Source organism: Teleopsis dalmanni, chromosome 1 (assembly GCF_002237135.1).
Source record: "Teleopsis dalmanni isolate 2A chromosome 1, ASM223713v2, whole genome shotgun sequence".
NCBI lineage: Eukaryota > Metazoa > Arthropoda > Insecta > Diptera > Diopsidae > Teleopsis > Teleopsis dalmanni.
This window is the reverse complement of record NC_051846.1, coordinates 95,386,781-95,405,731: the sequence shown is the minus strand read 5'-3', so window position 1 is coordinate 95,405,731 and position 18,951 is coordinate 95,386,781. Positions and strand designations below refer to the sequence as shown.

The window sequence follows — 18,951 nt, the reverse complement described above, 5'->3', positions numbered from 1 at the left end:
ACATAAACTACAGGACAACACAACTACTGGTAGTTCTTTGTTGTACCCACAAGCCAGACCGACAAAAAGGTCTTCTGACCATTGCATAGACAATGAGCAGGAGACCCAAAGTCAGCAAGCTTGCCTGTAGCTAAGCCCCTACACCACGTCAAGGTGCCTACCACGTAGGGGCAAAGCAGATGTAGTAAATACGATATATTGAGAGTTACCCATCCTAGCATATATACAACACGATTTGGTCAAACTTTTTCCAACAACAAAATTTTGGTATTCAGGAAAATACGTGATGGATGTGTTCGACAATGGCGATCAAAGAGAAAAAGTAGAAGTGGAGCACCCTCGTGCACATAGAGCCGCACAAGAGAATGTGAAACAGATTTCACAAGATTATTATTTTCCGAAAATGACAAAAATGGCAAAGTAGTGACAAATTGTAAAATGTGCTCTAGAGCAAAGTATCAAAGGCATCCAAAGAAGCATGTGATAGGTGAAACACCAATTCTATCTTATACCGGTGAAATACTACACGTAGACATATTTTCTACTGATAAAAAATTATTTTAATATGTGTTGATAAATTCTCAAAGTTTGCAGTTGTGCACCTATACCTTCTTGAACTATTGTAGATATAAAAGCACCAATCATTTAACTAATGAACATATTTCCTTACACAAAAACGATTTTTTGTGACAATGAAAAATCACTTAACTCACAGACAATAAAGTCAATACTATTTAATCGATATAATGTGGAAGTAATTAATGCCCCACCATTGCTTAGTACGTCTAACGGACAAGTAGAACGATTCCATAGTACTTTGTTAGAAATTGCTAGATGTCTCAAATTAAAAAAGGAGCTTCAAGTATCCCATAACCGTAAATTAGGGATATTTTAGTTTTCGTTTTTAACAAATCTTTAATATAACAAATATTTATATTACAATATTACAATTACTGTTTTTATATTTTTTTAATAAAATTTAACTTGCGCACACCACAAAGAACTCTTTCTCGTCTTCTTCTTTTTCGTTTTTTCATTTTTCGTAGTGTTGCCAGTTAGTTCGTACGTGACAACTCGGCCAATCTTGAAGGTAAATGGTCCTCGATTTTCGAGTCATCATCTTCATCTAGTTCAGGCGAGCTGGAACACCATGGTTTAATCTTGTCAGATGCGAATACTGAGCAGAATTTTCGTGACGTTATTTGCATTCCTGGCATGTCTTCTACGAAGTATCGATCGTGACCTAAGACTTTCGAGATTTGATACGGCCCACGATATTTCGGTTCAAGTTTTCGCGATTCACCGGTTGCTGGAGGTTGAGATTCGATCACAACTAAATCGCCTTCGGACCACTGTTTGGGGCTAGCGTGTTTGTTGTCAAACCGTGTTTTCCACTTGGAACGCTCTCGTGCAATATTTTCCGCTGTCAGTGTTCGTTTTTCAGCCATCGTTGTTTGGTTTACGCTATCATTTGTGTCGTCGTTCACGGCGGCTATGAGTTCATTGTGCACGATGTTTCGAAGATCAAAATCGAAGATAAGTTCGTTTGGGCTGAACCCAAATGTCGTGTTTTTTTGCGAGTTTGTTGTGAATTGAAGGTTTCGCAGCATTGTGTCCCAAGTTTTAGGATCTTCACTTGACGTACGTAAGTAGTTTAGGATCGTTTGATTTGTGCGTTCCACTTGCCCGTTAGCACGTGGTGTATGCACGGCTGTTTTTGATATGATGGATTCCGTTGACGTCTTAATATGATTCAAAAACTTTAGAGGTAAAGGCGGTACCCCTATCTGTTACAATTTTAGATGGTAACCCAAAGTAAGTAGTTAAATCGTTTATGCCATTGATAATGCGCCGTTTTCGTATCTCGAACTGCTCTAACCACCAAATATTTGGTAAAAGAATCTGATATAGCCAACACATAACAGTTTCCTTTCTTCCTTCGATTGAAAGGACCCAAATGATCGATATGAATTAAATGAAAAGGTATTGGTTTTGATGGGACACAATATAGACGTCCTTCAGTTTTTCCTCCGATTGCTTTCTAATAACAGCATTCGATACATGAAGCAATATAATTTTGTACGTACTTCCTAATTTTTGGAAACCAAAAATTCTGCCGAATACGTTCAATCGTTTTTTCCAATGCGAAGTGACCCATGCGGTCATGACATAGCTGGACAACACGCCAGCGTACGTATTTCGGAACAACAAATTTTAAACCATCTGCTTCTCGTCGATATAACCGATGTTTTTGTAAACAATATTCTTTACGTAGTATGTCATCGTTAGGAGATTTAACGTCGCCCTTTAGAATCGATATTATTTCACGCAGGTTTTCGTTCTGAATCTGCATTGTGTACAACCAATCATTGATATCATTCGTAACAACGCCCGCCATTTCAACTTCCTTTGGCGGCTGCTCTGGAGCACGACTTAGCGTGTCGACGTGAACTAAACGGGTGCCTGGTCGATGTACTGCTTCAAAGTCGAATTCTTGTAGTCTTAACCACCAACATGCGATCTTTGACTTCAACTCTTTATTGGTACGAACCTTGGCCATAGCTGAACAATTTGTTACCAATCGAAATTTCTTTCCTAACAAATACATTCGGAACCGCTCCATAGTCTCCACCACAGCCAAAGCTTCGAGCTCGTAACTGTGATATTTACTTTCGGCGTCGGAACAGTGTCGACTGTAATATGCTACAGGCTGCCATGTTTTCGTATTGTGCGATTGTAGCGGTAATGTCATATAACGCCAGCACAGGGCTGTTAGAGCGTCAATGAGTTTCGTAAAGGCTGTTTGTTGAGTTTCGCCCCAACAAAATTCAGTTGTTTTTCGTAATAATTCTGTTAGAGGTTTGGATATGAGGGAATAATCTTGGACAAATTTTCGAAAAAATCCCGTTAATCCAAGAAATCGTCGGACTTCCGTTGTATTTATTGGCCTAGAGAAATCTTTGATTGCGGAAATTTTCTCCTTTCCGGGCGTTATACCATTTTTGCCGATTATGTGACCCAAGTGCAAAATTTGCGTCGCTAAAAATTGGCACTTTGCTAAACGTAGCGTCAGTTTGTAACCGCGTAATATATATATATTAAGGAACTTACGTAAGCGTTTTAAACCCTCTTCAATCGTCATACTTGGAATAATAACGTCGTCGAGATATACCATTATTTCGCCAGGAGACATCTTTGCGATTACCCTGTTTATCACCGATTGGAACATCGCTGGGGCATTCACCAATCCGAATGGCATTCTATTAAACCCGTAATGACCATCGGTGATGACGAAAGTGGTGTATTTCTTTGAATCTTCGTCCATTTCAATTTGATGGTAACCCATTTTAAATCAAGTGTAGTGAAATAACAATTACCTGCCAATTGCACGAACTGTTCCTCCATGATGGGCATCGGGAATGGCATTTTCGTGGTTATTTTATTTAGACAACGGTAGTCAACGCAGAGCCGATGTTCTCCGTTTTTCTTTTCGACCAGTTCGATCGGTGAGGCATATGGAATCAGACTGTCGTATGATCCCGCTATCGAGTAATTCACGTATGATATTGGAAATTATCGGACGTTTTGCGAATGAAACGCGGTATAGCTTCATACGAATCGTTGTGTTCGTATTAAGTTCAATTTTCATTTTCGCCACTGCGCACTTTCCAAGTTCCGAGACCGTTTCTGAAAATACATCCTGAAAACCTGTCAAAATAAACGTAAGTTTTTCACAAGCATCGTTATTAAAGATGTGATGCCGTATTTATCGAAAAAATGCGTTTGACTCGACATTGACCGTTTTCAATTACTAATCGTTTATCGTTCTGACATAACACATCTTCACCAAGTAAAATGTTTTCACATATTAGTACATCATCAACAACTACCACACAAATTTTAGTTTTCATTTTATCGATTTCAATATCAATATCGATTTGTTCTTTACAAACATATTCGGTACCTCCAAAACCTTTTAACACTACACTATTCGGTTTTGTCTGCCCGATTTTAATTGCAAATGTTTTACGAATCAGTGTTCGACCACTTCCCGGATCAACAAAAGCATTTGTATGTCGACCATTCACGTTTACTTTTTTTACAATACCGTTTGTATTTTCAATAACGTTTACTTTCGATCGTTGATTTTCCGGACAATTCTCCGTGCTATGACTTGCGCGGCTATATTTTCCACATCGAATTTTCTTCTGTGGCTCCGAACAATCTTTTGAATAGTGGCCAACCTTCTGACAATTATAACACTTGATACCATCGAACTGTTTTCGTTCATTACGCACATTATAGTTCTCAACTTTTGGGATGGGGAATTTCGTTTTGTTAACACTCGAATTTGGTTTATAATTTACATTTAGTATCGGTTTTAATTCGTTATATACACAGTATTCGTTTATATCGCGCAGTAGCTCAGTGCATTGCATATAATTATTTAAAAGTTTCTTTTTCAAATCGGCCTCGTTTATACCGTTTATAATATGACGTACTATCGCATTTTCGGGCATATCCGCTTTCGTGCCTAATGCCAGCATTTTAAAATAATATTCTTGCGGCGATTCATTATGCTGTCTTATGATTTTCGACATTTCGATATGTGCATCGGCTACGTTTATCGTGACGGAAAATCGTTTAGAAATCTAGCTGCAAATTGTTTCCAGGAAACATAAATTTCTTGCAACGAATCAACCCAATATTTGGCTGGACCTCGCATCTTTTGTTGTACGACAAAAATCAAAATGTTGTCATTCCACCCATAAACATTTTTCAACATTTCAACCCGTCTAATATACTGTACAGCATTTAGCGATATTTTCGATGTAGGGTTAAATTCCGGCAATAGTTCAACTACATCCCGTACGTTACAAAACTGATTTGACGGAACGTGCTGGTTGCGTAAGATACGGACCCGACACAATCGAGGGTACTATATATGGATTTCCATTCCCATGTTGTGGTAATGTACTTTGTGTATGCGCATATACATTTTGCGGCATTATGTATCCACTTAATGGGTTAGCACTCGATGTTTGAGCATACCGAGCTGGCGGCATGTCATTCGAAACTTGTTGCATGTTGGCTTGCATCGGTGCTTCTCGTAACGATCTTATTTGTGACGACACCATCATCTGCGGATGTGACCAACATGTTTGGTTATACGGAGCTTGCGTTATATTACACGACGCTTGATTACACACGTTCTGTGGTTTCGATACTTGATCCGATGTGACACTATTCGAGGTCACGGTTACTACTGAGTTTGTCGAATTTACCACCGGCGAAGAAATTCGTTGTGGCACAAAATCTTCGTTGCTATCACGCTCGTCGCGAGTACGCACATTCATTTCGGTTAGTGTTTTTTCTAGTTCCGCGATACGTTGCATTAAGATTGAATTATCGTTAGCACTCTTATAACTTTCTTCTGAATAAAACATTTCTAATCGATTTATTAGAATTCGCCAACGGAGTCTTAACGCGCACAATTTACGTACAGTTTTCGCAGTTAACCGTGAGTAATCACACTTCTGAAAAATATCACCCTAACCGTAAATTAGGGATATTTTAGTTTTCGTTTTTAACAAATCTTTAATATAACAAATATTTATATTACAATATTGCAATTACTGTTTTTATATATTTTTAATTTAATTTAACTTGCGCACACCATTCACCGCTCACGCCATACCACAAAGAACTCTTTCTCTTCTTCTTCATTTTCGTTTTTTCATTTTTCGTAGTGTTGTCAGCTAGTTCGTACGTGACACAAGATACAACTGACCTGATATTAAATGCAACCATAAAGTACAACAAAACTTTACATTCCGTAACAAAAAGAAAGCCAATTGAAATATTGCATTCAGCCACATCAGAGCTTAGAACAGAAATTAAAGAAAAAATTCTAAGAGCTCAAATGCTTCAATTAGAAAATAATAATAAATCCAGACAAACAAGAAAGTTTCAGGTAGGAGAGAAGGTCTTCATAAAAAATAACAGAAGGTTAGGAAATAAACTAACACCCTTATATAATAAAGGAAAAATAGAAGTAGATTTGGGAACGACCGTTCTTATAAATGGGAGGGTGGTCCACAAGGACAACCTGTTGTAGTCAGTAGGCGTTATCATTGTAGCCAGTAGGCGTTATCATTTTGATTAGATCAAACACATATGTGGTATATTTAGATAGATAACCTAGTAGATAGCCTAACAGTCACTATGACTCCGGCATTGTCAAGATACATGGAGAAGGAAATGAACAATCGTGAGTTTTGAAAGGGCTTTATAATTGAAGTAGATTCAACTAAGGTCGCGATGATTTAAAAAAAGTTTTGATATTATATTATATTATTTATTATATTATTATATTATATTATTTATAACTAAATTTTCATTTTGGCTAGTTATTATTGAAAATCTGTTAAAATAATTATTATAAGTATTAGTAAGTAATGATTATTATCATTAATTATTTTAAGTTAGGAAAAATTAATTATTACATTATCTATAATTATACGTGAATTATAATTTATTTATAAACGTATTCACACCTATAATGGATTTAGTTAAGAATATGTATAAACGTATTCACGCCTATAATAGGTTTAGTTAGGAATATGTATAAACGTATTCACGCTTACAATGGGTTAGGTAGGAATATATATTTATATATATGGCATAAATATTATATAATATTTATATATATATATAAATATGTAAAAAAATAAATATATATAAAACAATTTTGTCTACGGGGCTTCTTAATACTTAGTCTCTTCGATGTAACGATGCCTTTGAAAAGTTGTTCACAACGTCTTCTTGTCTATTTCTGATAAATGTTAACTTCCAAACTCTGGCGTGCTTCTGGTGTCGTGGGATGCTGGTCACTAAGTCCTGCTGCGTGCGTGTAATGACTTCGTGTCGATCACCAACTGCCTTTTCTAAACAAACTAAGTAACAGTTATAGCAAGACAATTAAATATATGTAGATAAAGTAGTGTAATAGGGGAGATAAGACAGTGAAATTTAAGCAATGATGGAAATGAAAACAAATTAAGAAAAGTTAAAGAAGTAAAAAATAGAAGTTTGAGAAGATTGATAAGTTTGCAAAATTAAATTAAACTTAAATTCATAAAGACTAAATTTTATTTTTGACTAAAGTAGTTTTTAATTTAATAAAAGTTTGAAGTTTAATAAAAATATTAAAAAACGTGTGCGAGTTAGGCTAAGTTGATGCTGAACCAAATGGTACTTTTCTTGGGATTTTTTACACTGCACACATTTAGCCACTTAGCCCAAAAAAGTGTGCGAGTTACATTTTGACAGCTTATATCAGCTGTGAATATGTTTTGATTTCAGTATTTTGTTTACATATTTTGCAATAGCGGAGCAAATTGACGAAGCATTTTTATTTATGCAATTTTTTGAATTAATTTAATTAAATAATCGTCGTAAGATATTGTTAAAGAGATTCTTAGAAGAATATCCAAAGATAATTATAAAATAATTTCATTAAGTAACATAAATTATCAGTTGAACTATTTAGCGCTGGCTCTTATGCAAAAGTGGATATTCTTCAGAAATATTTAGAGTTGTTATGTGAAAAAGGATAATTCAAATTTTCTCACCAAATGAACAAACTCGCTTAGATATTCTCAAAATTCATTCACGTAAAATTGACTTGAGTCGTTGAATTCATTTACGTAAAATAGCTGAACTTATACCGGGAGCTTCTGGTGCAAAAGTTAAAGGCGTTTGCATGGAAGCTGTTATGTACGCATTGCGTGAGCGTCATGTGCATGTTGCTCAAGAAGATTTTAAAATGGCTGTTGCTAAAGTTATGCAGAAGGATTCAGAGAAGAACACATTATGGAAGTAAATTTTAAAACTTTTAAAACATATTTATACACCGATTATCATAAAATGATTATTGATTTGTAATTGAATTATCATTTCTTGGATCTTCACAATTAAAAATTAAAAACTTAATATAACATTTACGTTTTTTGTATTTGCTAATTTTTTGTGAGAAACTCATAATTAATTTCTTTTTTGCTATTATAAGCGGATTAAAAGCGTTGTGTATTAGATTAAGTGTTGGTTTCTAATATTTTGGTCTTATTACTACATATTTTATTACAGTTGTAGATAATTTTAATTTATATAAAAAATGTTTTGTCTTAAATATGTTTTGAAAACCTCTTGAGTTGCGTTTTCGAAATAAAAAATTTCGTAACATTCCACAATACAGTAAAAATCTGTGGGATTATTGACTTTGTCTCGGACTTCATCATCATTGCCGCTGCCACTAAAAACATTAGTGGAGGTTTTGTCGTTTGCAAGAAAAAACAATCAAGTAAGATTCAATAAATCAAAGGACTTATCTCGGCTTCGACAGCAAATTATTTGCAGAAGTTGCATAAATTAGAGGAATTATTCTCGACTCAAGACATGCTGTACACCCAAAAATATTCAAGGTATTTTAAAAACAAATTATTGAAAGCAACTGGTGCAAAGAGTAGTACCAATATTTTCCAAACAAGTATAATATCGTTAAAGGTAAAAATTCAATATTTTACTGACCACCAGTCCTAATGATACCCTTATTTTGAAGTTATTTAGGTCACCATCATTTAGAATTATTGTCACAAAGTAAATTTAAATCTAGCCAGGTTTATATATAAAAAATTCAAAAAATAATTGTGTTGAATAAATCAAATTTTATTTTATTTATTAATGAATTACCAAAACCTTATTTACAATCATTACAAGATCTGAATTAAAAAAAAGGTAAGTTAAAAATTTTGTTATGAAGACAACAGCATACGAATATTATTATTGTCAGTAACATCTCAACACGTTTGATAATTTGTATCAATAAGTGTACTATTTGCATTAAATTATAGTAAGGACGTACACAAACATTGCAAAACTTTCAAGATTGGCTTCTTTGACAAAGCCAAAAACATCTTTTTCATGTTCAGCTTTTTGTACTCAGTGAAATCTACTACCCAACTAAAGGTAGGCTTACATTTCTATGCACTTTTTAACTTTGGTTGCCAAAGTGGATCAAGTTGTTTTACCTTCTCAATATATAAATTGTTTACAAACAATGTTGAACACAAACAAAATTATTCAAATGTCAAAAATTACCAAAACAATATTGCCAAGTCACTGAAAAGAAATTTAATTACTTTTTTGGAAACAGCCACTATAATAAAATTTTACCAAATAAATATGTATAATATTTAATTAAAGTAATAAAAATTTTAGAAAATACAGATATTTACAAAATTTATTACAAATGCTCATTAAATAATGAAAAATATATGCAAAAAGTGATTACTTTTCGGTTAAAAGTTGTCTAATAACGATGATTTATGTTTTTTTAATACGAATAAAAAAAATAAAAATGAAATAATTTTAATAAAATTATTTTTTATTGAAATATTTTTTATATTCATGTATTCATTTAAATGAATGCATGAAAATATTCTCCTATGAAAATACTAAAATGGCAGCCCTGGCGATTTAGTCTCGACCAAAGAATGTAGAGTACAAAGAAGCGCCACGCTCATACAAACGAAATATCCACTTTATTTTGCTGGTGGATTTATAATTAATCCACCTAAACTCATGTAACAATGTTCGATCGAGTCACAACTGGTATGATGTTCAGTTCAAACTCATTGCAACCCATAATTGTTTTTATACGCCTGTTTCTATTGCCTTTCTTGTTTTTATTTGTTTATTTAATTAATATACATGGATTAGTAACGAAGTGAATGGTAAAGAAATCCCTCAAATAAATTTTCCATATACATTGTTGCGCTATTTTCTTGTACTGGAAAGGCCCATATCATAGGAGTAAAGAGTAATAGAATATATTATTTTTTTTTATTGCAAAAAATGATGCACTACAAAAGCCATTATGTATGTACAAATGTGATATTGGAGACATTAAGTCTGCAGTATACAAATATGTATGTTTTTATTGCACATTTGTACATATATTTTATCTTAAAAGGAACTACTTCTTAATAGTTTGAATTTTTGGTGACTTTTTGTAATTATTTTAAATAATATTATTTTAAATAAGACGTGTTTTGTGAAGTCTGTTACAATTTTTAGGATTTTTAAAGAAAATAAATATATGAAAAATTATAATGAAAAAATGTGTAGAAGTCACTAAAACCACTAATAATGCTTCCTGGTTTGAGGAAACGGATTGAAATGTTAAAATTGGTAATTAAGATATTGCTTCGGAAACATTGTGCATGGACAACATTTTAATATAAACCTTTATAGAATGGAAAAATCAGATTTGAGACATAAATAAATTTGTAATGTGTTTTAACACTACAATTCATAACAATATCAAACAGGTATTTTTGTTTCATATGCTATTAAATTTAAAAACTTATCAGATGTACACAATTTTGATTTCGTCACTGAAATGCTGTTTGATCGCTTGAACATTTTAAAGCGAACAAACATACAAACATGCGTAAAATGTAATACATAGAGTTACATGTATGATTGAATACGTATGCAGTCGGGTTTTTGTCAGTTGTACTCGATTCACATATAGGTTAGAACTGAACATCATACCAGTTGTGACTCGATCGAACATTGTTGCATGAGATTGGGTGAATTTATTATAAATCCACCAGCAAAATAAAGTGGGTATTTCGTTTGTATGAGCGTGGCGCTTCTTTGTACTCTAGATTCCTTGTCTCGACTTAGCCACCTCGAAAATATAAATAAGTATTGACACATCACTGCATTATCCACACAACTTAGAATTTCCCTAATTTAGAACGCAACTTAGCCTAACTCGCACACGACCTAAATATATGAATACAATAAAATAAAAATTTAGAAGTGTGATATTTAAATACAGTACATAAATACATAATACATAAAAAAACAATACATATTAAAACAGGAAAATGGTATTCAGGCCTATTCTGAATACTCCCAGGGAACGAAACTTCCTATTCCCACACAACTCCCTGTTCCCAAACACACAACTCCCTTATTCTGAATTGCTTGGGAGACAGCAGTTTTGGGAACAACAACAGTTTCAAATTTGTTTTGTTAAATTTTGGCAACCATTTTAATGACGAAAAGTCCGAAAATGAGCAAAACAAAGAAAAGAATTGCGTATTACAAGTTGATTTAAATGTAAAAACCGTATTATTTGTTTGCTGCACAAATTATCGGAAACAAATATAAGTTATTTTATGAGTAAATAATAAATAATAAAATAATAAATAATAAAAAATTTTTATTTTAATGAGTAAAATAAATATATAAAAAGAATTGCGCATGAGCAAAATAAACAAGAATTGTGCAGTTCTTAATGTTTATTTAAATAAAAAATTTTAAAAAAGTTTTCAAAAATTCATTCAATTGCATTACGAGTTTTGGCGGAGAATTTGGCTCAAGAACAGGAGCAAGAAATTTTGCAACAGAGGATCAATTGCAGAAACTTACGAGACGCTGCAAATCCACTTGAGTTGCCCGATTCCTTGTAACTACAAATGTAAATTTAATTTGGTTCCAAAATAAACGTTTTTTTCATTATAGATTTCAAAACTGTTACAGAATAAATAAACCAGCATTTATTTACCTGTTAGAGGAACTTACTGAGGAACTACAACCAGCAAAGAAGCAGTTTGCAGTTGCTCCAATGGTGAAATTGAGCGGATGTTTGCGTTTCTTTGCTGAAGGAGCTTATCAGACAGGTGTTGAAAAAAACCACGATGTCGCTCTAGCTCAGCCTACCTTTAGTAAAGTGCTTTATGATATCAATTCTTCAATGTCTTTATTTTTAAACATTTACTGCTTTTATACAAAATTTGCGTAAATTATAATTTAATTTTTTTATATAATTAGGATAGAAATATTCTTCATGCTTCAAATAATGAACTAATAATAGTTTATAATTGTGCAGATGTTACAATAAAAAAGAAGCAATGTTTTACCTGTACATAATTGCAAAAGTTTATTTTAACTTATTCTAGGAATCCCATTCACTTCAGAATTTGGTTTCCTTTCATTTTTCTATTGTTTTAAAAACAATAGTTAACACTTTAATTAGTGGAAAAAAACCCGTGTGAATAAAATAAATAAATAAAAATTTAAATATTTTAAATTTGTTATACTTTTATTAAAATAATAATTTTAATAAAATATATTGAATGAAAATTTAGTTATATCAAATTTATTAAAATAATTTTATTAAAATATATTTGGAAAACTAATCAACTCTTGTGGGTAAAATAAAAAAATAAAACTTAGAAAATATTAAATTTATTGTAATAATTTTATTATAATAATAATTTTATTAAAATATATTCAAAAATCTGACCATTTTCAGTTACTTTTATATTAAATTAAACCATTTTTAATATTTTTTCAACTTGTGGGAAAAAACTCCTATTCCCATGCAATTTAGAATAGCAAAGTTGGGAACAGGGAACAAAACTGCCATTCCCAAATTATTCAGAATAGCAAACTTGGGAACAGGGAACAAACTCCCATTCCCATGTGATTCAGAATAGGCCTGAATTTCTTACGTTACCTACCGTCTAACTGAGCCTTGAGTTTTGAATTTGCACATAATTATTATTAAAATACTAAAAATGTTTTTAGTTTTGATTTCAACGTGTGATTAAATATATTTTCATTCTAATTTATAAATTTTCCTTCAGAAAATTTTTATTTGAATGTTTACTTTGCTATATGTAAATGAAATTTTAATTCAATATCATATAGAGAAGATAATTGAAGTGAAATGCGATTTTTATCGATTCGTACAGATCGATTTACACTCCCGATCAAAGAATATCTACATCAAGAAAGAAACTTCCGTTCTTTGAAAGATATGCTGTGATCTTGGTCGTATTGAAATTGATATTCAGTTAAGCGTCCAAAAAAAACAGGTAGCAGGGTAAAATGTAAATTGTTAAAATGATAAATTGTGTATTTTAAATAAATATTGAAACACAGAAATGTTGTTAGTGTGCAAATAAGTATAATGGTCAAATATGAGCAAGTTAAAAAAAGTAAAATATGATTTAACCCATTTGTGAATGTTTACAATTATGTTGAAAATACTTCTACATGGGTTTACAGTGTTTCTATGTTCTTTGTATGGTGCCACGCTAAATAGTACCGTTCTATATCAAGCGCCAGATGAATGTAGTTGGATTGGATCTGATAACAGCGATATAACTCTAATTTGTCATTTACGTACCATCAATTCAGAACTAGAGAACACCAATTTTAGTGTTATTCAATCGCAAAACACAAGGCGACTTCGGCTTATGTGCAATGATGATCTCTTCTTACAAAGCAGTCTTAACACTGACAGCTTTCATTCGCTGGTAGATTTAAGAGATTTGACAATAGAATACTGTAAATTTGGCCAATTGACGCAAGCTTCATTCCGTGGATTATACAACCTACGTAATCTTACTATAAGAACGCATAATGTTGATTGGTCGACAATGTCGTTGAATATTTCATCAAATAGCTTTAACGAATTTCGACAACTAGATCATTTAGATTTAAGCTTCAATAATATCAGATTTATACCAGATGGTATGGTTTGTCCATTAAAAGTATTGAAATATCTGAACATGTCTTTTAATGAAATTAAAGATCTAAGTAGTTTTCGGTTTAGTGCATCTATAACATCACGTAAATTCCATATTTGCGGCTCATCTTTAATTTCTTTGGATGTGAGTTCTAATAAAATTTCAATTTTTCCATCAGCTATACTTTCTGGACTCTCTTTCTTAAAGTACTTAAATTTATCAAGAAATAATATAAATTTTGTCGCTGATCGCGCTTTTGAAGCATTATTTTCGCTCTCAGTTTTGGATTTATCTGATAATCATTTAACATCACTTCCTCCAGAACTATTTGCAGAAACCAAACTTATGAAAGAATTATATGTAAAAAATAACAGTATTAACATTTTAGCCCCGGGCTTATTCAATCACTTACACGAACTGCGTTTGCTAGATTTATCGATGAACTCTCTTAATTCACAGTGGGTGAACCCAGAAACATTCATTGGATTGCGCCAATTGATATTACTAGATTTGTCATATAATCGAATTAATAAACTGGAATCTAACATATTTCAATCGTTATTAAGCTTAGAAACATTGAAATTGCAGAACAACTATATTAGCAATATCGATCGCAAATCGTTTTTGAATTTAAAAAACCTACGTACACTTATTTTGTCCAATAATCGCATTTCTTTAATTGAGGATTTTACATTCCACGGATTATTTGGATTGTTGGTATTAAGTCTTGATTACAATTTAATATCTGAAATTGACTTACAATCTTTTAAAAATTGTTCTGCAATTCAGGACTTGCATTTAAACAGTAACAAATTATCCAGTATTCCGGATGCATTGCACAGTGTTCAACAGCTTAGGACTTTGGATTTGGGTGAAAACTTCATAACAAATATTGAGAACACTTCAATATCAACAATGAAAAATTTGTTTGGTTTACGTCTAACAGAGAATTCAATAAATTACGTAAGATGTGGTGCATTTCGTCATATGACTTCGCTGCAAATATTGAATTTATCTGGTAATAAAATTACAGATATTGAAACATGCGCTTTACAACATAATAAAGAATTACAAGCAGTTCGGTTGGATAGTAATTACTTAAGACATGCGACAGAGGTGTTTGTTGATTTGCCCAATTTAGTATGGCTGAATATGTCAGATAATCTCCTAGAAAACTTTGACTACTCTTTGATATCAAAAGGATTGCAGTGGTTAGATGTGCGTGCAAATAGAATTAATCATTTAGGAAACTATTTGCAAATAGAAACCGAATTTGGTTTGAGCACATTTCATGGTGGTTATAATATGCTCACAGAAATTAATGCAAGCTCAATCCCGCTTAATATAGAAATTCTTTATTTAAATGACAACTTAATTTCTACAATTCAGCCATATACGTTTTTTAGAAAACAAAATCTTATGCGAGTATATCTAATTCGTAATAAACTAACTACACTTGATCCAAACACGTTTCGTCTATCTCCAGTGTCAATCGAAAAAGAAATGCCACAATTTTATGTGAGCGGCAATCCAATTAATTGTAATTGTGATCTTGATTGGATACAAAAAATTAATAAAGACTCTCGAACGCAACCAGATTTGGTTGACTTAGATAATATCTACTGCAAACTTAAGTACGCTGGAGGAATTACGGTGCCTCTAACTGAGGTGCAAACAACTCAACTTCTATGCAAATATGAAAGTCATTGCTTTGCATTATGTCATTGCTGTGATTATCGTGCATGTGATTGTAAAATGGAATGTCCTAATCGTTGCTCATGTTTCCATGATACGTCTTGGATTTTAAACATGGTAGACTGTTCCCAGTCGAGATACGACCATGATTTACCACCGCTTATTCCGATGGATACTACGCAGCTCTATTTAGATGGCAATGACTTTAAAGTATTATCTAGTCATGCATTCATAGGACGCAAGCGATTAAGGGTTCTTTATTTAAATAGATCTTGTATAGAAACTATACATAATCGCACATTTAACGGATTATTGAATTTAGAAGTATTGCAATTGAGCCACAACGATTTAAAACACTTAAACGGAGACGAATTTCAAGGTCTGAATAACTTGCAAGAACTTTATTTGGAGTACAATGCTATTGTTAGTATTGATATCAGAACTTTTACTCGCTTATATAATTTAAAAATTTTGCGACTTGATCATAATTTTATTGCTGAGTTTGCTATCTGGAATTTTCTTCCTCCTTATATAATTGATATTTGGATCTCAGAGAATCGTTGGACATGCAAATGTGATTTTATAACTAAATTGCGTGATTTTATCGAGCGTAAACCAATAGTAAAGGACAAATATTTACTCTACTGCAGTTCATATCCAGATAATACTACGAACAACTTTAGCCAATCACATCCAGAGAAGTTTAAAATTTATTATGACAGTGAGTCTCAACATGATAGAAAAATAAATTATGTGATTTGCAATGGAAGCAATAGTGATGAAATGTTTACTAATGTTTTTTATAATAAACAGTTTATTGGCAATGTTATTTTCAGTGATGATACAAACGCTACAAGAATGATCCTATCACAGTCGTCCTTGCAATATTTTGTTCCAACGCTTGTAACTCTGCTGACTTTGTGTATTTTAATTACCATAATCATATTATTTGTGTTTATTTTTCGTCAGGAAATACGTGTCTGGTTTCATTCGAGGTTTGGTGTGCGTCTTTTTAACAAATTAAAAGATACGGATAAAAACGAACGTGAGAAACTTTTTGATGCATTTGTTTCCTATAGTTTCAAAGATGAGACTTTTATTAGGGATGTATTCGCACCCATGCTGGAGCAAGGCGATGCAGGTTATAAACTCTGTCTACACCATCGTGATTTTCCAATTGGTACCTATACTACTAACACAATTGTACAAACGATCAATACTTCAAGGCGTACAATCATGATTCTATCGGAGAACTATATAAAGTCTGAATGGTGCAACTTCGAATTCAAATCAGCACATCAATCTGTTTTTCGTGACCGTCGTCGTCGCCTAATAGTTGTTTTATTAGGAAATGTTGTACAAAGAGATCTTGATCCTGATTTGTGTCTTTATCTTAAAACAAACATTTTTCTTAAATGGGGTGACAAACTTTTTTGGGAAAAACTACGTTTTGCTTTACCTGATGTACCAAAAAATCAACGACGCACATGTAACCAAAATTCTCAGTGCACCAATGTTGGTATGCATATTCCTATTATGGAAAATCATTCTTATTTACAGAATTATCAAATGAATCACTTAAGATCGGATGTGCAGTTCCCACAACATGATTTTCACCATGGAAAGCCACTTTAACATCAATTTTCAATACTACAGTATTATTGCTGAACAGCAACCAGCAAATGTTATATTAATTGAGCTCAAAAACAGATTGTAAAGGTTTTACTCAACAGTAGTCGTTTCAATGTGACATACAACAAGAAAGCTTACTACCCTTCATAAATGAACATAACGTACAACAACATAATATCTATTTGAGATCCAAATCTATTAGTCCAATGTCTAGAAAATCAGTACTTGAACCGTCTTGACTTTTTATTATTTGCGTTAACTTTACAATTCGGTTTAACATCAATTCCAAAAAACAATAATCTTTTAAATTAATTTTTATTGTATAAAATTATTCGAAATTTCTTATTAATTAGAAAAAAAAATTGTTTTTTAAATTTTATTTTGCCCTTGAAAAACACAAAAAATGTACTTCAACAAACAGCAAGTAACCGCAATGTTAACCACAGTAACCACAAAGCAAGTAAAACAATATTAAATGTAAAATTTGTATTTGTATTAATTAATGTATTAATTAATGTATTAATTAATTTGTATTAATTTGTACATTTAATATATATATCAATATTTATGAAATGTATACAGGATCTTTCCATATAAATTATATTAATGCAAAAGATGAATGGTCAAAGAAACTATACCTGAAAATAATTTCAGTTAAGATAATGTTTAATATCCTAGTTTATTCAAATAACATACGTAAAATATATTTCTACTTAAATAGTTTCAGAATTAATTTCATCAAAAATATTGTGGTCAGATTTTCAGGAAATTTTGATTCAGTATCAGAAGTATTTTAAAACAGAAGTATTTTAAATCAAAAGTGTTTTAAATCAGAAGTATTTTAGGTCAACTCACTGTAATTAATACTTTTTACTGGGCGCATTAATCTTACCTATAACCAACCCACAAAGTTTTTTAAGTGATAATCATTTTTTGTTTATAATAGTTTATAAAAATTTAGTCCCATGGTTTCATGGGTCTTTTTAAAGCTAATACGCCGGTAATGTTGTCCTCTGGCCCGACCCAAACTTACCTATATTATCATTAATAATTTGAGGGAATTTCGCACTGAGAAACCACAGTGTGTAAACATGGAGTAATTCTACGAATCCAATTTCCTCCGATATAAGATGTCAATAAGTCAAAAAGTACAAGAACATTCATTCTTATAAACCTGTTTAGTCTAATATGCAATTAGATCAGTTAATAATACAAAAATGTAAAAGCAAAAGACGGCACCAATAAATTTGAATTTTAATAAAATTTTATTTGTAAATTTTATTTGTTAATTTAGTTTAGAGTAAGTTTTATTTTAAAAAATTTGTAAACTTAATAAAATATTGAAGTGAGCTTCGTTTAATTATAATAAATTTGTATTTGTAAATTAAATAATTTAGTGAATTAAACTGTTTTAGTTTTCATACATTTTTATTTGGAAAATTGATAGTTTAGTGTAATTTAGTTTTAATTTAATAAATATTTGTTATATTTCTTAATGTATAAATAAATATATTGTATACATGATTTAGTACTATGACGAGTTTTTCTTTATATGAATTTTTTTTTTTTTATTTAAACATACATTTATTTATTGTATCTTCTCTTAGAATGAGACTAACAATAAGTTGTAAAATTTTATCACTAATTACATAATATTACAAATTTTTATTTTAACAATACATTGTATAAAATAAAGTAAAACAAGTAAACTTTATATCATGAACATCACTTAGAACAATGGATTAAATTTCATTGGAGTGCATACTAGGTGGTTTATTAAGAAAGCAGTTCAACTTTGTCAGATTACTTAAAAGAAAGGTGCGATTTTTACTTCAAGCAAAGAATCTATAGTACAAAGAAGTGCCACGCTCATACAAACGAAATACCCACTTTATTTTGCTGGTGGATTTATAATAAATCCACCCAACCTGATGCAACAATGTTCGATCGAATCACATCTGGTATGATGTTCAGTTCAAATCTATGTGTGAGTCGAGTAAGGCTGACAAAA

At 31.7% G+C, this 18,951-nt stretch overlaps 1 protein-coding gene across 1 annotated transcript; it reads left to right on the top strand.

The window, feature by feature from the left end:
- Nucleotides 1-12,889: 12,889 nt before the first annotated feature.
- LOC119673211 (toll-like receptor Tollo) lies at nucleotides 12,890-17,459 on the top strand. Its single transcript, XM_038084448.1, has one exon. It carries the CDS (start codon nucleotides 13,107-13,109, stop codon nucleotides 16,941-16,943), a length of 3,837 nt encoding a protein of 1,278 aa, XP_037940376.1. The 5' UTR covers nucleotides 12,890-13,106; the 3' UTR covers nucleotides 16,944-17,459.
- The last annotated feature ends 1,492 nt before the right edge of the window (nucleotides 17,460-18,951 follow it).